We start from the raw sequence: 21139 nt of genomic DNA, 5'->3' as shown, positions 1-21139 counted from the left end.
CGTGCCAGGACTAAGAAGTTACATGCAACAAAATGGAAACTGAAGATGGGAAACGCCGAAAGTACCAAAACAGGATATTTTCTTTGTACTTCAAAATATCTACAACAGACTTAGCAGCGCGTATGATTCTTTGTTCGTGAGACTCGCTCGCAGATTAACAACAAGGGCTGGTGAGCCAGATAAGCTGGATGTGGATTTTAGGCAGTATCCCACATACAACTAGGTCGGTACTACCCGCCCCGCCTCAGTTACACGCCACACAAACATTTACAAAAGTTTCTCACACTTGAACACGAGATTTACAAGCATCGGGCAACTAACTGTCACTAACATTGCCAAAACCAATATAACACTGCCCATCCCATAGAGGTACGGCAAAAAGCAAGGAAGAAGAAGTTCCTTTGATCGTGACGTAAGGAACGCCGAGTCACTTTCCTACAGGCAGCAAGACAGTACATTTCCTTCATTTCAGTTATTTTTGACGTGAATCTTTTGTGTCCAGTGATTTATGATAGAAAGGAATGGCAAGTTTAGAAACATAAAGAAGAATACTGAGCCAAGAATTCATGGAAAGCCGTATGTAACCGAGGGACAGCTGTTGCTCAGAAAGAACCACCACAAAGTAATGTAAGTTAAAATCATTAGAATTTAACTGCATAATGAGCATCATAATGAAATGGATTTATGTCACTTTTCAGACCGGACTTTCTTGGTTAACAACTTATTAAATATCATCGAGCTACAGACAACAAAAGCTTCAACAGCATGTTTTAGGCCAGGGCAGAATGGCAAACTTCCTATTAAAGCTTCGTTTGAAGATGGAGAATGGGATAAGCTTGTTTTGTTGAAGAAGGTGTTCAAACTGTATGATCTTCCTATCCTAGGAAATATTCCTCACCTTCCATTGGCCAAAAAATTACGTACTGAAAAAAGAACAACGTATTATTCATGATCGATTTGCTCGATATCAAATACAAGGAATACTATTTCTCGTTATGTCGGCGTTGTCAATATTCTTCTCTTTCTTATTGTTCAGAAACAAGTAAGGTGATGCTGTGCACATTCAGTGATTCTGCGCAAGTGAAGCACGATATTTACAACTCTACCTAATTTTTTAAAACCATATCTTAAAATCTAAGCTTATTACACTTTTACAACACTTTTTCTGTTAGACGTTACAAGTCATGTGAAACTCTCAAAATTGGCGATCCTTCGAATAAAATGATTTGCAATGTGACTCTGCCATGGTTTTTCCTGTTTTCTTAGATTTTGACTTTTCACATTTTCAATGTTTCCCATTTCCGGTGTACAACTGATATGTTCATACACTGACATATATTTCATTTTTTGGCGGCTGGGCAAATTACTATCTAACTAACTTAAAATGTTTACATCCTAATGTAAGAATACGCTCATATGATTGGAATATGAGTGAATTTGTGTGAGCGTAGACGTGTGCGTGTGTGTGTGTGTGTGTGTGTGTGTGTGAGAGAGAGAGAGAGAGAGAGAGAGAGAGAGACAGAGAGAGAGAGAGAGAGAGATTAAATATGTCTGGTCTACTAAAATAAGTGCTGCCCATTATAAACTGTAGATTATCGTGACTCGTCCTCTGCCCGAGCGGATAATACCCGAAGACAAAAATAAAAACAAACATTTAACGTGTACAACACAACACACATTGCGATAATAATTAGCACATTCGTTGTGCATAACAACAAATCTGATTTGAAAGACTGATTGGTGAAAAAAACTACTGACCATCTGGCAAAATCCAGGATAATATATACACCGATCCTCCTGTAATATTAATTATTCCCATTGGGAGCCACGAATTTGATGCCCACAGAAGCAGCGAAAGTCCAAGCAGTGTGCCTGCTATTTCTGCTACTCCTGAAACAAAAGCCGGTCATTTTATAAATAAAAATACAACAGTATTTCTTGTGTTGTTCCTTGCCGTTACTAGAAGTCGGGTCCATTTAGTTTCGATGACTGAGTGCTTCAGAAGTTCTTTCTTTTGCAAGGGTGGAGGGAGAGAGAGAGAGAGAGAGAGAGAGAGAGAGAGAGGTGGAGGGAAGGAGAGAGAGAAAGAGAGAGAGAGAGAGTGATAGAGTGATATAGTGTGAGCGTGAGAGAGTGTGAGAGGAAAAGGAAGAAACTGGTTTTCATCAATTAACCAATTAAAACGGTGTTTATAATAGTCTATATTCCATAATGACAAATATTACATCTGTATACAGGGTGTTTATAAATGAATATCGGGGTTTTAACGCTTTATAATATTTATTACATTAATCTTACAGTTATAAATGATATGTCAAATGAAAGAGCAACTCAAACAGTTGTGTTTGGCACCAGTGCGCATGCGCAGCGCGCTATGTTTCCGCCTTTCTTTTTTACTTTTTTTTATTTTTTATAGGCCTTTCTTTTTTGGTGAACCTACTGTAACTGGCACTTATTACCTTGATACACTAGAGCAGTGGCTCTTCCCTCAGTTGGAAGAAGATGAGCCAGAGAACTTCATTTTCCAGCAAGATGGTGCGCCACCTCACTGGCATAGCGAAGTACGCGATTGGTTGAGCTTCACTGCACCCAAGCGCTGGAGAGACCGCAAGGCCCAATGACAGGGCTTGCTTTGCATGGCCTCCACGTTCACCTGACCTAACGCCAGGCGATTTTTTCTTTTCGGGCTTCATCAAGGATCGTGTGTACGTGCCTCCGCTACCAGCAGACCTCCCTAAATTAAGAAACCGGATTGAAGCAGCTGTTGCTACAATCACTGAAGAAACACTTACAAGGGAACCTCCCCATCGCACCCCCCTCAGATTTCGTTATAAGTTGGCACAGTGGATAGGCCTTGAAAAACTGAACACAGATCAATCGAGAAAACAGGAAGAAGTTGTGTGGAACTATGAAAAAATAAGCAAAATATACAAACTGAGTAGACCATGCGAACATAGCCAACATCAAGCATAATCTGATCGCAGCAGCGCCGTCGTGGTTAGCGTGAGCAACTGCGGAACGAGAGGTCCTTGGTTCAAGTCTCCCTCGAGCGAAAAATTTTTCTTTATTTTCGCAAAGTTATGATCTGTCCATTCGTTCATTGACGTCTCTGTTCACTGTAATAAGTTTAGTGTCTGTGTTTTTCGACCGCACCGCAAAACCGTGCGATTAGTAGACGAAAGAACGTGACTCTTCAATGAGAACCGAAAACATTTGATCGCAAGGTCATAGGTCAACCAATTCCTCCACAGGAAAACACGTCTGATATATTCTATACGACACTGGTGACGGCATGTGCGTCACATGACAGGAATATGTTGTCGACCCACATAACGTGTACACTTGGCGAATGGGTAAAAACATTCTTCTACGTTGTCCGATTTAGGTTTTCTTGTGGATGTGATAATTACTCCCAAAAAAGTGATGAAAACATAAGAGTTTGTCACATAAACTGCAAAAAATGAATCCAACAGTTTCACAGTCGCTCACTTTACCTTGTGCTCTGTTAAAACAAATGTTTTTAACGTTTTCAAATTTTTCCGTGTGTAGACCGTCAAATCGTGCATATGTCCAAGCAAATCTGAACATGTCCTGGAATTTTGGAGAGCGAAGTTATGTCTGAGTGCCTGAACTTTGATAATTGTCTGAAAATAAAAAATTAAAATTCTCGCTGAAAGGAAGATTTGAACCAAGGACCTCTCGCTCCGCAGCTGCTCACGCTAACCACGGGACCACGGCGCTGCTGGCAGGAGTCTCTCCCAGATGTTGCCTATAATTCGCATGGATTACTCAGTTTGTATATTTTGCTTAATTTTTCAGAGTTCCACACAACTTCTTCCTGTTTTCTCGATTGATCTGTGTTCAGTTTTTCAAGGCCTATTCACTGTGCCAACTTATAACTAAATCTGAGGGGGGTGCGATGGGGAGGTTCCCTTGTTAGCAACGTTTGGGAAGAACTCGGCTATGGACTTGATGTGTGCCGTGTGACAAATGGTGCTCACATTGAACATTTATAAGGTTCTTGGTAAAACTGTTTGAGTTGCTCTTTCATTTGGCATATAATAAATATTACAGAGCGTTATAACGCTAAGACTTGTTAACATTCACATTATCAGCTGCATATATTATAAATGCTGATTGTTTTCGATAATACAAGTGTGGCTATCAGATCTACAAATGAAAGTAATGTAACAACAGGTAGCTATTGAGACTGACAAACAAAAAAGAAAACATATAAAGAAATTTGAAGTTATTATTTTACCTGAATATTGAAAAACGAAGACGATTCAAAATATTTTAAATGGCAGCCATATGTCACACATTACAAGGAAAATCCGCCATACTATTCTGAGACTCTTCATGCAGTTTCTAATGATACATATAATATTACTAAAGCCACATACGTCAGAGATTAAGGGCAGAGCGATAAGAGGTAGGAAGGGAGGGGGGGGAGAGATAGTACGAGGAAGTGCACACGGAGCAGAGGTCAGGGGCAAATGGACAGCAATATGTGATAAAAGCTAAATCTTTTGTGCAAAGTACTCGTTTAACGTTAACATTAAATGTTCTGCTGGCCTTTAAAACTGGAACACTATGAAGTCGGCATGCAACAGACGTCAAACTGGCGTGAGTGTGCTACATGCTTGAAATTTCAGTGCAACCGCACGAAGCAGTTACCAGTGATACCGTTTAGATTCTTTTATGCAAGAAATCGCATGTGAATGTAGGATAACCACGAGAAGATCGAGTTATGCCTCGTGTTAGAAGGAGAAACGTTTACAGCACGTATCGGAATTCGACAGCGGCAGGATCGTGGGGCCTATCGAGACTGTGTCTTCTTTCCAAGATATTACTGGTTACGTTAGTCGCGATCCAACAAATGGCGTAACAGAAACTCAGACATCAGCCGCAAATGGCCACTGAAATAAATCCGGTGTTGACAAGTGAAAAACTGTGCCGGACAAGGACTCGAACCCAGATTTTCGGCGTTGCACGAGCGTTCGCGTTAACCGCTTTGGCTATCTGAACACATTTCTCATCCACCCAAATTCTCAACTTGTCGCAGAATACCCGCGTAGCGTTCACTGTCATTATCTTCATTGCTCCCACCCTTTACCTGATTCCCACAAGTGTGCGCATCTGTATGGAAGGTATCATTAACAGCCTTCAAGGTGTATATATATTACTATGCACTAACGGAAAATAATCGCAACGCCGAAGTGGATTTGTGTGGCATGGACGAAAGTTGATAGGCGTGTTTCTACATCTGAAAGGTGTAGAGATGGGTCGTTCGCGAACTAGCGGGTCCAAAGGAACGGTTCATCAAGATGAACGGAACGAGCAAGGAACGTATTCTAAGGAACGGTCTTTCATAGTTGACTTCGGCCGCGGATTTCTACTTACAGTTCCCGGGAACGGGAAACGGTCGGTCTCGTTCCCGCAACGGCACGTCGGCCGGTCTCGTTCCAACCTCGGTCCCGTTCCCCCCCCCCCCCCCCCCCCTGTCTCGGTCTCGGTCTCGCTCGGGCGGACTCGTCCTTCACGTGTCCACTCGTCACAGTTCTACTGCCGACTGCTCCTACTTATCGACTTGTTTGTGTCGTTCACTGCGCACGCCCATTATAGATCTGTTTCAAACCTTTTTTTGAAATCTGGACTTCTGGTTCTTTTCGTATTCTATTCAGCGTCCAATACCGGTAATTAAAATATATTTTATAATTACGTAAGTTACATAAAATTACGTTTTATGTAATACATACATCTATTCAAGTAACAAAACGGCATATCAGCTTCCTTCACTATTTCGATAAACAGCAGAAGAAACACTTGTAAAAAGGCAAAATTTTTTTGTTATTACATACGCAAAGGAAGTCGCCACGGCACACACGAGTGGCCATTTTCCGTCTTTTTCTGATCCAAGGTAAAAGAGCACGTTTATTGTTATGGAATGCAGACCGACTTACAACCGAATGAAGCCCGTGCTCCATAATCGTTTTTCTGGTGTCACATTTTGTAAAGAAAATATAAAAAGTTCTACTATATTATTTAAGTGGTACAGAGTGGCGCACGAAAAATCGGCTCCGAGTACTAGACTGCTCATTATCGCCCACCAATCGTCATATATTGTTTCGAAGTTGTTGTTTGCATTAGCTTATTTGTTATTTCTTCACTGCCTAATTATTACATGTTTATCTCTTCTGCTCGTAGCGGTCAACAAATCGTGCGTAATTGGCAAGCAGTCTGCACTCGAGGCCGGTTATTCGTTAAGAAGTTTACTGTTCACTACCCTATTGGAGCAAATGTAATTTCGATGTATTGCTCACGCGCTGCCTGCGATATAAAACATCTCTGCTGCAATAGAATCGCAGGTCAGAGCAGCGTCGGCAGTAGTAATAATTATCGCTCGATCCTACAGAGCGGTCGCAATAGTTCGTTGTTATGGAGCAGTTGCAATAGCTCGCTGTTACGGAGAAGTCGTAGTAGCTCAGCGCTACAGTACAGTTGCTAGCCATGTAAGAGAAGTAGCAGTCGCCGCTGGTGCAGCGCAGTTCATTGCCATCTAGTGTAAGGTAAACTTTATTATTCTTCATCGCCAGGAGCGTACTTAAATTTGTTGTCTGAGATGTTAATATGAATTTGTTTCAATCTTTTTGTGATTTGTCAGCACTAATTAAGTCAGACTTGTAATGTTCATTTTTTTATGTAATGGTTTCCAGAAATATTTTCAATAATAAGGTTTTCCAGAACACAATTTTTTACCAGTCATTTACTTGAATTTAAATATTTTACAAATTTTCCCAGATCATAGTCATGTGTTGTTTAATAATCAGAGGACCAGCTATGCAACTTTGTCAGTTTTTTTTCTAATAATGCAAATCTCAGACAAATGTTGTTCAGTAGTAGTAGATAGGCCAGCATTGCACTGAGCTGTGCCATTTAGGAGCAGACAGTGTTATCCGGCGACACCATTATGAGGTAAGAATTTTTCAGTTTATTCAGGTTGATTTCACAGGGCCATGGCGTAGCGCTGCTTACGTCCAAAATTTTCAATTCTCAGTCAATTTTGTACCGGAGATTTTTATATACGGGAAGGTTACAACACCACGGTAGCAAAGGACTCTTGAGTAACCGAAGGTGGAAGTGCCAGTACTGTGTAAATCTAACTGGCTGGTTACTCACCTGCACCGATGGTGTTTATCAGCAGTGAGGACCCCCAGTTCTTGGCGTTGAGCAAACCACCGTAATAGCTCACTAAGGTAAAAATCCAGATGCAATGGACCGCTGCGTACCTCGACCAACGTCGGAAGCTCTTGCGCAAAGGGGGCAGCGACATTTTATCGTCCTTCGCACTTAACGGAAAAAAGGAAAAATATACTTAGTATTAACTCTCCAACTCTGAAATTACTGATAATGTTTCTACGAACCTACAGTCATGTTAAACACTTCTGCAAACAACTGCTGTAACCTCTTTGAAAACAACGCATTCTTTTCTTTAAATCAATACCTAAAATCACAGAAGGTATATCTGAGGTATAGTCTGAGTACTATTTTAACCTACCTCGTTTCTGACAGCGCTATTACTGCCACCTTCATTTGATTTTCGATGGGCGGTGAAGCATCTTGTCCTACTTCAATAGCTCTTTGTTTTTTCTTCTTTCTAGGTTCCCATCCTGGGCAGTTTGGCACGAACCTGCGTAGCATAAGTGTGCAAGAGGATGTGCACAGTGAACAAGTGTCTTGAAAATAAGAAATGAAATACCTCAAACACAAATAACAGACTCAGTATGTAAATGTGTATTTCACTATATTACAATTATGCTCGAATAAACTAAAAACTAAGTATAAGGCATGTCTAATAATCTGTTTGATGCCAGCAAGTACATTTCTTATTCAAGAGTTATTAATTTACATTTTTAGTCATTTGCTGATTTTAAATGCTAGTGGAGGCTTTTGTAATATACTAGAAGGTCCATGCAGTGGGTCCATTTCATTTTTTATTTTTTTAGCAAAATCTATATATATTTGAATGCATCTTGGTTTGTGCAAAAAACTAGCAACAGATATGCATGCGTACAGGGGCTGCCAACATTGCGCATCTTCAAGTCGAGCACACTGTCATACTGACATTGTGTTTGCACATAAACACATAGTGTCTGCTAAGGTCGTTGTAATAACAGGGATCTGTGGTGGTATTATGCTGATTTTCTTTATGATGGCCGGACAGTCACTTTACATGTAAGATAGCTTACAACATTTAAGTGCATCCACTGTGAACCGACGCCACTTAGAGAACCAGGCGTTTCGGCTGCCTCAATAGTAGACCTTAAGGTACATTTTAAAACGACTAAGTGAGTCACATGAGTGACATGGTTAAACAGGGCAGTTTGCTGGTGCTTTAAATTGTTTACTAAATCTTTTGTACCTCATAGTACCCTCTGAGGAGTATCATCTCTTTATCAGTTTTATATTTAAAAAATCGTTCACGCAGGAGGATTGTACAGACATGCCGTAGTTTGACTGCCACACAAATTTCCATTTGTAGAACATAGAAATGGTAATATATGGCAGTAGTACAGCAAGGTACTCTTTGGCACGCTTTGACCCTGCACTGTTGGCTGTAGGCCGTACAGCGGCGGAGCAAATGCATAACGTCCATGTTTCGGTTGTCTAAATGATAGGAGCAAGATGTCGTGTCAATAGTAACAGTAGTAACATGATAAATTCCCCTGGTCAGCAAAAATTCTGCCTCATCAGTAAAATGTGTCTCTCCAACACACAAATACACGTTTAGATCTCATAATGACAGCTCAGTATTTTACTGGGCATTAAAGTGAAACAGCCAACCAAAACCCAGTATTTATCATCCACAGCCAATCACACTGCAGTATTCTAATGGACATTAAAATTAAACATCCAGCTAGTATGTAGCTACCATGTTTAAAAACATCAAAATAATATGAATTTTGTATAAATTAGCACTTCGTTGAAAGTTATCCAAATGATTGGAATTTTGTGCCATTTCAAAAGTATCTAAGAAATCTGAATTTTATACCATTTATATCATTTACTGCCATGTTCAAAAGTATCCAAGCGACCTCAATTTCGCGTAAATTAGCGCCATGTACAAAAGCAACTGAATGATCTGAATCTTACATAGATTAGCATCATGTTCAAAGGTATCTGAATGACATCGATTTTGCACAAATTAGCACCATGTTCAAAAGTTCCTGAATGACCTGAATCTGGCGTAAACTAGCATCACGTTCAAAAGCATCTGAACGGGCTGACTTTCGCACCCATTCAAAAGTATCTGAACAATCTCAGTTTCGTGTAAATTGATGCCATGTTCAAATGTGCACAAACGATCTGAATTTTATATCTGTGCATGATTGTTAAAAGCTAACTGTGGGCAGGTGGAGACTAGGAGAACTGTGTGATCTTTCATCAGCAGATTCGTCAAATCTGGACTTGCCTGACTTCGCAGAAATCTGACACTCTCATTGTGTAATATCTGTATGTGATTGTTATGCATACAAGCCAGTCTGTACTCTGAAGACTGCGTCGCTTTACAGTCCCAGACGTATTGCATAATCTGATCAGTTACGATGGTAAGTTCTTTCCCACAAATATATGTGACAAAGGAAGACAGATGGCGATGCAGAAGATAAACTAAATCCAGGCCAAGTTTCTCTGCTACAGTTTTGTCAAAAGCTCGTCTTAGTTCGGTTACAACCCATATCAGAGCAAGCCAAACGTTACAGAGGCTCTCATGCTAGCTTACTAACTTTATCTTGCAGCGAAAATCGTTTGTCGTCTTCTGGTGATAACGCTAACTTCTACAGTCACACAGTAAAGACTACATGACTCTTGGCCCCACAGTCACCATTTTGGATCAAAACTGTAACAAACTGTTATACCCTCGTGTTACAGCACAACTGCTACAAATTGCCCCTATACATCGCTCTGTTAGAATACAATTGTAACAAATTACCCTATAAATCACCATTGTTACTTGAAATTGTAAGAAGCTGCTCCTGTTATCGAAAAACTGTAACAAATTGCGCCATACACTGTCATATTACAGTAACAAATTACTCCATGAAACGCTATGTTACAGCAAAATTTTAACAAATTACTCCATTCATCACCATTGTTACATGAAACTGTAACAGATTACCCCATATCTCGCGGATGCTTAGTGGACGCAATTGGGGCAATGGTGGTAAGATTGTTTCTCGAAAATTTGTATTAGTGTAGCTAAAGGCATTACAGCACAAGTCAGAATGTGATGATGACGGCACAGCATACGCAGCGATTGGAACCTTCCTACCTGGTACTGGAAACTGTACAATGAAGAACACAGTGATTATGTACACTTTGTATAACATTCATTTCAGAGCTCACTGAACAGAGTGCAGCATATGCAGTGATCAGAACTTTCCACCCCAGTACACAATCTGTACAATGCTAGACACAATGCTTGTTTCCTCAATCATGATGACTACCATTACCCCAGTTGGGCCACTAATGTGACTGGCAGTATGCAGGATACTATTGGGGCAACGATTGTTGGTTGACAGGGTGACTGCCATTCCTCCAGATAGCATTGGGGTCAATGGTGGTCAGTTGACGTGGTGACTTTGGACAGTTGACAGAGTGACTGCCATTACCCCAGATACTATTGGTTGGGCCAATTATGGTCATTTGATGTAGTGACTGCCATTACTCCAGACACTATTGTTGGACAATAATAGTCAGTTGACATCATGACTAACATTAGCTTATATACTACTGAGTGGGGCAATGATAGTTTACATGGTGACTGATATTACCTGAAATATGTAGTTACATTCAATTATGTGCTGACCATGGGTTTCAGTAACTGGATCCAAATCGTGCTTTAACAACAGAAGCTGACAGTGTACATGCCATAACCTGACAGTGAGTAGCAACTCCACATTCTCAAACAGTATCCCAAGCACCAAATAAAATTGTACAAATTGCGCCAGGCATCAAAACTGTCACACTAAATTGTTACCAAATTGCCTCATACATCATTTTTGTTCCACAAAATGGTGACAAATAGCCACATACATCACCATTGTTACGTAAAATTGAACAAATTGTCCCGTACATCTCCACTGTTTTAACAAATTGCCCCATATGTCACCAATTCAGCAAGTTGAGATTTGTTCTGACAAATTGTTCCTTGTTCCAAGTAGCAAAAGTGATTATTCAGCAAGATGAGACTTGCTGATGCCAGCAAGTCAAGACTAGTTCCAACAAGCAAAATATTTAGTCATTAAATTGAGACTGCTGACTAAGCTTATATTCACATCTTAGCACAACCTCCCTGACATCACTAACTCCAGCCCATCCCTGATGATCATAATCTGCAACCAGCAACATTGGGATGATGTAAGTCACTCAGTTCTCTGACCATCATTGTCCCTGCAATAATATCTGAGGAAATGGTAGTCACCCTATCAACTGACCATCTGTCCCAATAGCATCTGAAGTAATGGCAGTCACCATATGTCAACTTACCATCACTGGTCACACAGTAGAATCTGGTGTAATGGTAGCTGCCATGAATGATAACATAATAGCTGTGTCCGTAATAGTACAGATTCAAGTACCAAGGAGGAAGGCTCTGATTGCTGCAGACACTGCTGTCTGATCATCAACCTCTGACAAAAGTTTAGTACAGGGTGTACACAAGTGCTATGTGTGGCACTGTACAAATTCCAGTGTTGGGTAGGGAGGCACTAATCACTGCATATCAGTGCTGGTGTTGTACTGTTTTTAGCAAAACTAAGTCTATTATTTTCGAAAACATTGTTGGAGGATGTCAGCAAACATACCGTAAAGTTTAAAATTAATTGTAAAACAGCCAATATCACAAGGCATGTTTATTAAAAGGTGACTGTTTCGTTCATTATATGAGAATCTGCAGCCAACTACTCAAGCAGTTACCTATTGCCATTCAGTAGTTCTGCTCCATGCACACCCATTGACCATCAATGTGATTGAAGGTCTGAAGATGATCATGTAACGATCGAAACTGTTCACCTTTTAATAAATGTGCCTTGTGATCTAGATTGTCTTATAATTAATTTTAAAATCTAAGTCAAGTTTTTGACAAATAATCTCAACTCCGTTGCCCCAATAATATCCAGTATTTGTTCGCAACATAATGGGCCACATTTTACAATTTTTTCTAACATTGGTGATGCATGGAGTAATTTGTTACAATTTAGCTATAACATGAGAATGTGTGTGACAATGTGATACAATTTTGCTGTAAAATGGTAATGTATAGGATGAAGGGTCATGCAGTTTTCATTGTGAGGTAGCATGAGCTAGAATTATCAGCAGAAAATCACAAAAAATTTTTACATGGAGAAGTTTGTTACAGTTTTAGAATACTGAGGTATTTGTTACAATTTTACTCTAACATGGTGCTGTATAGAGCTGTTTGTTACAACTCTGCTGGAACATGGCGATGTACAATGTAGTTTGCTTTAACAGGAGTATTTTATTACAATTACCTACGGGGTAAATTTGTTGTAACATGGCGCTATACTGAGCAATTTGTTAAAATTTGATTATAACATGTCGATGTATGGAGCGACTTGTTACAGCTTTGCTGTAACATGTAGATGTACAGAGGCAGAGTGTCATATCATCTTGACTATATAACAACATAAGTTAGCACCATCAGCAGGAGATGCCGTACTTTTGTACCACAAAAGAAAGTTAATAACCTAGCATGAGAGTCTCTTCAATGTTTGACTGACTTTCAATCAATTGTAGTAGAAGTAAGATGAGCTTCACACAAAATGATGGCACAGAAATGTGACCAGGATTTAGTTTAACTTTTTCATCGCCATTTGTCATCATCTGTTCATATATGTTTGTGATCAAGAAACGACCATCAGAACTGCTCAGACTATGACGTATGATTAGGACTGTAAACTGAGGCACTTTTGTACAAGGTGCAAAATTCAGACCATTTAGACATTTTTGAACATGGTTCCAACTGAAGAAAATTGCAGATCTTTCAGATAGTTTTGTACAAGTAAAAAAATTAAGCTCCTTCGAATTCTTTTGTACATGCACTAATTCACGCAAAATTCCAATCATTTCGATACTTATGAACATGGCGCTAATTTACACAAAATTGATATTATTTGGATACTTTTGAACATGATTCTACTCTACATAAAATGCAGATCGCTTTGATATTTTAAGCTGCTGCAGAATTCAGCTTATCGGAAACTTTTCACCATGATGCAAAATTCAGATTGTTTGGACACTATTGTGCATGGGCGTTACATAGTGGTTGGCTGTTCCGTTTTAACTGTTGGTAAACTACTATACTGTAATTGTCTGTTTCCTTTTAATGGCCGGTAAAACACACACATCAAGAAAAGTTATGCATCACCTCGGTTCCGAGAGTTCCGTAACCTGTACAGAGAACTGGAATAGAGATCAACATAGGCATCATTTCAGCCCTTTTTACTGCTCATGAAAACCACACATTGCATGTTGTACCACCAGACAGCGAGACCTTCAGAGGTGGCGGTCCAGATTGCTGTACATACCGGTACCTCTAATACCCAGTAAAGTAGTCCTCTTGCATTGAAGCATGTCTGTATTCGTCGTGGCGTACTATCCACAAGTTCATCATGGCACTGTTGGTCCAGATTGTACCACTCCTCAATGGCGATTCGGCGTAGATCCCTCAGAGTGGTTGGTGGGTCACGTCGTCCATAAACAGCGCTTTTCAATCTATCCCAGGCATGTTCGGTAGGGTTCATGTCCGGAGAACATGTTGGCCACTCTAATCGAGTGATATCGTTATCGTGAAGGAAGCCATTCACAAGATGTGCACGATGGATGCGTGAGTTGTCGTCCATGAAGACGAATGCCTCGCCAATATATTTCCGATATGGTTGCACTATCGGTCTGAGGATGGCAATCACGTACCGTACTGCCGTTACGGCGCCTTCAATAACCACCAGCGGCGTACGTCGGCCCCACATAATGCCACCCCAAAACATCAGGGAACCTCCACATTGCTGCACTCGCTGGACAGTGTGACTAAGGCGTTCAGCCTGACAGGGTTGCCTACAAACACGTCTCCGACGATTGTCTGGTTGAAGGCATATTCGACACTCATCGGTGAAGAGAAGGTGACGCCAATCCTGAGCGGTCCATTCGGCATGTTGTTGGGCCCACCTGTACCGCGCTGCATGGTGTCGTGATTGGAAAGATGGACCTCGCCATGGACGTCGGGAGTGAAATTGCGCATTATGCAGCCTATTGCGCACTGTTTGAGTCGTAACATGACGTCCTGTGACTGCGCGAAAAGCATTATTCAGCATGATGGCGTTGCTGTCAGGGTTCCTCCGAGCCATAATCTGTAGTTTGTGTCCGAACAACATCGCTTTGGTTCACTCCGAGACGCCTGGACACTTCCCTTGTTGTGAGCCTTTCCTGGCAAAAAGCAACAATGTGGACGCGATCGAACTGCGGTACTGACCGTCTAGGCATTGTTGAACTGCGTCCTTTCTGGTGAAATGACTGGAACTGATCGGCTGTCGGACACCCTCCGTCTAATAGGCGCTACTCTCTCTGAGCACTATGGGACTTAACACCTGAGGTCATGAGTCCCCTAGAACTCAGAACTACTTAAACCTAACTAACCTAAGGACATCACACACATCCATAGCCGAGGCAGGATTCGAACCTGCGACAGCAGAAGTCGCGCGGTTCCAGACTAAAGCGCCTAGAACCGCTCGGCCACACCGGCCTGCTCTCATGCATGGTTGTTTACATCTTTGGGCGGGTTTAGTGACACCTCTGAACAGTCAAAGGGACTGTGTCTGTGATACAATATCCAGTCAACGTCTGTCTTCAGGAGTTCTGGGAACCTGGATGATGCCAAACGTTTTTATATGTGTGTACTAAGCTGTGATTGGAAGATCTAAATGTGTATAAGTGAGAGGGAGATGCATTTTACTGACGAGACAGAATTTTGGTGATGAGGTAGAATTTTTGCTGACGTAACCGTTTATAAGGTTACTGTTGACACAGCATCTCGTTCCTTGCATCCAGGCAACCCTCTTGTGTAACTTCATGCAGTTGCCCTGGCGATGTATGACTTTCAACCAGTAGTTCAAGACCAAAAACCTGTACCACCCCTAGCGTCGGGAAACCGCTGAATGAGTTGAAAACAAATAACTCGCCAGATCTATATGGCATCCCAATTCGGTTTTACAGAGTGTAATCCTTGACATTAGCTCCATAGCTAGCGTCCATTTATTATGATTCACTCGCCCAGCGAAAAGTCCCAATAAACTAAAAAAAAATGTAGGTGACTGCTTTGTATGAGGAGCTCAAAAGAACAGACATGCAAAATACAGACCAATATCTATAACGTTAGTTTGCTGCATAATTCTTGAGCATATTCTAAACTGGAACATATTTAATTTCCTTTAGCGATAAAAGCTTATAACTACTAATCAACATGGATATAGAAAGCGTCATTGGTGTGTAACTCCACTTGCCCTTTTCTGCTGTTAACTATGGGTGAAGAGCAGCTGGCGGATTCCATGTTCCTAGAGTTCTGGAAAGCGTTTGACAGTGTGCCACACTACAGACTGCATATGGAGTAGGTTCTCAGATATGTGAATAGCTCAAAGACTGCGTAAGTAAGACGACTCAGCACGTCGTCCTGGACAGCTTGCGTTTATAAGAGACCGAGGTATCGGTAAGAGTGCACCAGGAAAGCGTGTTGGGAAAATACAAATTAAGGAAGATGCGTACGAAAAGCAGTCCTGTAATGTTCGAATACAGTATTACTGGAGTGCTGCTTGATCTAGGCACGTTAATTCATCATCTAGGAGTAATACTGTCGAAGCAATATGAAATGGAGCGAACATGTAAGGATTGCAGTAGGAAAGGTGAATCGTCGGCGTTGGTTTATTGCGAGACGTCCAGAAAAGTGTAGTTCATGAGCAATGCAGATCACATACAACACATTTGTACGACCCATTCTTGAAACTGCTTGACTTTCTGAGATCCTCCTCAGATTGGATTAAAGGAAGACATCGAAGCAATTCAGAAGCCTGCTGCTAGACCTATTATCAGTAGGTTCGATAAACACGCGATTATTACAGTAATGCTGCGTAATCCAAGTGGGAATTCGTGGAGGGAAGAGAATGATCTTTTCCCGAAATATTATAGAGAAAATTTAGAGGACCAGTATTTGTGGATGACTGCAGATCGATTCCACACGTCGACAACGTATATTTCACAAGTAAGGAATACGAAGACAAGAAATTATGGCTTGTACAGAGACCCATAGGTTGTCGTTTTCCCCTATCTCCATTTGCGAGTGGAAAGGAATGGCAGTGACTAGTGGTGGTGTAAGGTACTCTTCGCCGTGCACCCCATGATGGGTTGCAAAACGTGTATGTAGATGTGGATTTAGAAAAAATGAAAATGACAAAACAGTGTTTATTAAACAAGAGAATACTGAAAACTCTTTTAGAAGGGCTTATTTAAACAGATTAAGTAAAAATTGTAATTATTAGAGTTTTGCTGTGTCCTACAATAAGTTAACGCTTTTATTGTCACATGTGTGCCAAGTTAGTTCGCAACTAACAGTAAAAAGTGTACGCGTATAATACGAGATTCTTTTCCTCCTGTATTCATGAGTGGCGTTTTTGATCTTTCATAGCTTTTACACAATAAACAATAACAGGTAATAATGTAAATTTGAAACTCTGTTGGTAATTAGTCTTTTATTTTATGTTACGCAATGATAATTTATTTCAGCCCATAGTTTGGACAAGAAGAGAATAGAAGCTTTCGAAATGTGGTGCTACAGAAGAATGCTGAAGATTAGATCGGTAGACCACATAACTAATGAGGAGATATTGAATAGAATTGGGGAGAAGAGGAGTTTGTGGCACAACTTGACAAGAAGAAGGGACCGGTTGGTAGGACATGTTCTGAGGCATCAAGGGATCACAAATTTAGCATTGGAGGGCAGTGTGGAGGGTAAAAATCATAGAGGGAGACCAAGAGATGAATACACTAAGCAGATCCAGAAGGACGTAGGCTGCATTAAGTACTGGGAGATGAAGAAGCTTGCACAGGATAGAGTAGCATCGAGAGCTACATCAAACCAGTCTCAGGACTGAAGACAACAACAACAACAACCTTGCGTTCAGTATGTCTCCTTCGAAACCAAATGATAATACTAAATGGAAAATTGCTGATGAACATCTAAATTCTGAAGAAAAATATTGAAACATTTTTGGTGTGAAATTGCAGTGTACAAAAATTCAAGGTTAATTTTTGTTTCGCGACTTACACGGTAACTGACACGCCATTTCTTTGGTCCACGCTAGCCTTTTAGTTTGACATTCTTAGTCTACGATAAACGAGCAGGTGTATCTTAGCAGCTATGGCTACATGAGATGTCAGCATAAGTTTCACAAAAGGAATGGACGTATAGATATATGCTCAGCAGATACTACTTGACATCATGATGGAGCTAGTCGATGATCACATCTTGCCAGTGATAAAAGGAGAAATACGACGATGTTAATGAGGAAAATATCTGTGTGCGTTATTTAATGCAGGAGGATGTCTCGTAATGCCACACCAACTTCAATTTTGACGGGTGGAAAGTGGGCAACCCAGGTCACATTGTGTAAGAATTTGTTAGACTTATTCATGTTAACTATGGTTTCTTCAGAGGAAAGGAGTGTGTCGAAAAACTACAAGAATAATTTTAAAAATTTCTACGGGTTTATTTCGACAACACTATCAAACCTGGCACTATCGTGGCCAACAATGTCCCACAGTTTCGATCGAAAATTTGGAAAGACCTTATTGAAAATAACCAATCGCGGTATATTGCGATCTTAATTTATCAGCCTGCAACGTCTTCAGAGGAAAGGAGTATGTCGAAAAATTACGACAATAATTTTAAAAATTTCTACGGGTTTATTTCGACAACATTATCAAACCTGGCACTGTCGTGGCCAACAATGGCCCAAAGTTTCGATCAAAAATTGGGAAAGACTTTATTGAAACTAACCAATCACGGCATATTGCGACCTCAGTTTCTCAGCCTGCAACGTCTTCAGAGGAAAGGAGTGTGTCGAAAAATTACGATGATAATTTTAAAAATTTCTACGGGTTTATTTCGACAACATTATCAAACCTGGCACTGTCGTGGCCAACAATGGCCCAAAGTTTCGATCGAAAATTGGGAAAGACCTTATTGAAACTAACCAATCACGGCATATTGCGATCTCAGTTTCTCAGCCTGCAACGAACTCAGGACAAGGAGAATTGTTGGTCGTTTATTTTGTGTGTCTGTGACAAGGAACGTAAGATGACGTCCAGGAAGTCTCTCAAGTTTGAGAATTATTTGAACAGAATATAGCACGGTGGGGCTAATGTGTCACAGTTTATCATTTTATCTTCACAAAAGCCCGAAAGCATACTTGAAGAGTTATTGCCGTTGCAACCTATCATAGAAAAATTAAGAGAACAGCAGACCCAAGCGGAGATTGATTTTGTAACCAAAAGAGCAGAATCTGGGAGACGTGCCCATGACAAAATTGTTAAACTAACAATTTATGGGCCCGGCCGTTGGATAGTACTTACATTTTATTTCAGGTCATAAAAATATCAATGACACGATAAAGATGCTCGGACATTATTATGTTGACGATTAATTCTAGAGAGTTTCTCCGGCGATTGGAGTCATCAGGGAGGAACAGCAGACATCAAAGGACTAAGACATGTTGCTAGTATTATAATAGATCAGTACAGCTCTTGTGAAAGTGTAACGGAGGGCCTTAAATAGGAATAAATTTACGCAACAGGGATTTCAGGAAGATAGTGCAGCAATTCTACTGCCTCCGTTGCGTATAAAATGATCCTAGTACAATGATTTTTTCTCTTGCAAATAGAGTAGGACAGAAAAGCTACCAAATATCCTCTGTTATACACAGTACAGTGACTTGAGGCGTGATATGAAGAATCGGATGTGCGTGGGAGGAGTAGGGTACCAGTCATCATATGGTCATCCTGATTCAGGTTTCTTGTCACTTTCCAAAACTGCAGCTGGCGAATGCCTGCCCTGTTCTTCAGAAGGATCGACATCGATTACTTTCCTCAGTCCTTTACAACTGAATTAATGCTCTTTCTCTAATGCCGTTGATGCTGACTGGACGCTAATCCACTACATTCTCAACAACGTGTCCTTTACTGAGTAACTTGCTGGATTTCACAAGACGAAGTGCATTTTACAACGCTGCTTGCTAGAAGGTCAGTTGAAATTCAGCTCTTGCGTTCGATCCCAAGAGATAATCAGAGAAGTGTTTTAGGATCTGGGGCTTTTTTGTACTGCTAGAATCTAATGTCATCGTGGCTTATTATATTATTAGCATTTCCACTGCTCTCTTCCAACTCTGCACCAGTCACTTCAATCGTGTGTACACGCTACCTGAAACACCGTCAAAGGCTTTGTTCTCTTCGTTCATTCATTGACCCCGTTCATTCATTGTCCTCGCTTGTAATCTCTCCCTGCTTTCCCCCATCATTACCAGAAAGGATAGCCCCCAAAGTCTGTTCCCTCTCCGCTGAATGTTGTGGTGTGCCATCCCACGTTCGATAATAATCGTATGTATGGTAGTCAGTCAAATGCCTTTCGTAAGTCAAGAAACGTTGCACGTACCTGACTGCAATGATCCATGGCTTTCAGAACAGTGTGAGTCTGGTTCCGCATGATCGAGGTTTTCGGGATCCACTTTGGTTAGCGTGGAGGAGGTCATTCTGTTCGAAATACCTTATTACACGAGAGCTCCGATGTGTTCTAAGATTCTACAACAAATGGATGTCAAGGGTACTGGACGATAGCTTTCTGGATCACAATAATTTTATCATGGAACTCTTCAATTTGGTCCGTATTTGCATGGAAAAGCAGTAAAATCAGAAATTGAGTCAGCCTTGATGCAAAACACCTTGTTATTCGTTTATTTCTTTATTCTTCCAAACTAGTTTCGGCGACAAATATCACCATCATCAGTGGGGTTTCTTTAATCTTATTTATTGTATGTTACAGCATGTTTTAAGAATTATTGTCGCTGTTTGCGATAGTAAATAAGATTTAAAAAACCCACTGATGATGATGACATTTGTCGCCGAAACTAGTTTCGGAGAATAAAGAAATAAACGAATAACAAGGTGTTTTGCATCAAGGCGGACTCAATTTCTGATATCACTGTGTTTCTGGATCACTTCTGCTACTCCTCTCGTGGATGTGTGCGACCTGTACTTTCTTCCGACCTCTGTTCGAGGGTTCTGCGGTACACTAAGGTCAAAGGAGGGGCTATCTCAGTCAAAAATTCTGTCTAGAGTCTATTAGGGATTGGGGTCTTGTTCAATTTCAGTGATTTCTATTGCGAGAGAAGAGTTAGAGACCAAGAACGAAGCGATCGGATTAAAAACGCTGTAAGACAGGGATGTAGACTTTGCCCGTATTGTTCAGTCTATGCGTCCAACAAACAATGACGGAAATAAACGAGAGGAGTGGAATTAAAATTCAAGGTGAAAGGACGTCAATGATAAGATTCGCTGATAACATCGCTACACTCAGTGAAATTGAAGAATAATTGTAGGATGGGATGAACTGTCTAATGTGTACAGAATATGGATTGAGAGTAAATCGATGGAAAGTAATGAAAGTTAACTCCAAAACTGGTGATCACGGAATAGATGAAGTTAAGGAATTCTGCTGTCTAGGCAGCAAAACGACCCATGACCGAAGGAGCAAGAAGGATGTAAAAAGCAGACTAGCCCTGACAAAAATGGCATTCCTGGCCAAGAGAAATCTACTAGTAGCAAACACAGGACGTAATATGAGTAAGCAAAATGTATATTTGGGGTACATCACTGTATGGTGTTGAAATATGAACTGTGGGCAAACCGGAACATAAGAGAATCGAAGCACCTGAGATATAGTGCTACAGAAGGACATTGAAAATTAGGTGAACTGATAAGGTAAGGAACGAGATTCTCCGGGGAATAGGGGAGGAAAGGAATA

General features: G+C 40.7%; 1 protein-coding gene across 1 annotated transcript in view; it reads right to left on the bottom strand.

Annotated features, from left to right (window-relative positions):
* Positions 1–21139, bottom strand: part of LOC126235775 (organic cation transporter protein-like) — a 162096-nt gene that overhangs the window by 18522 nt on the left and 122435 nt on the right. Inside the window, exons 6-8 of the mRNA XM_049944577.1 lie at positions 7559–7690; positions 7180–7349; positions 1759–1890 (exon numbers count right to left, since the gene is read on the bottom strand). Coding sequence (XP_049800534.1) covers positions 1759–1890; positions 7180–7349; positions 7559–7690 — 434 coding nt within the window. The remainder of the gene's footprint in view (positions 1–1758; positions 1891–7179; positions 7350–7558; positions 7691–21139) is intronic.

Source organism: Schistocerca nitens, chromosome 2 (assembly GCF_023898315.1).
Source record: "Schistocerca nitens isolate TAMUIC-IGC-003100 chromosome 2, iqSchNite1.1, whole genome shotgun sequence".
Taxonomy (NCBI): domain Eukaryota; kingdom Metazoa; phylum Arthropoda; class Insecta; order Orthoptera; family Acrididae; genus Schistocerca; species Schistocerca nitens.
This window is presented reverse-complemented; position numbering and strand designations above follow the sequence as displayed.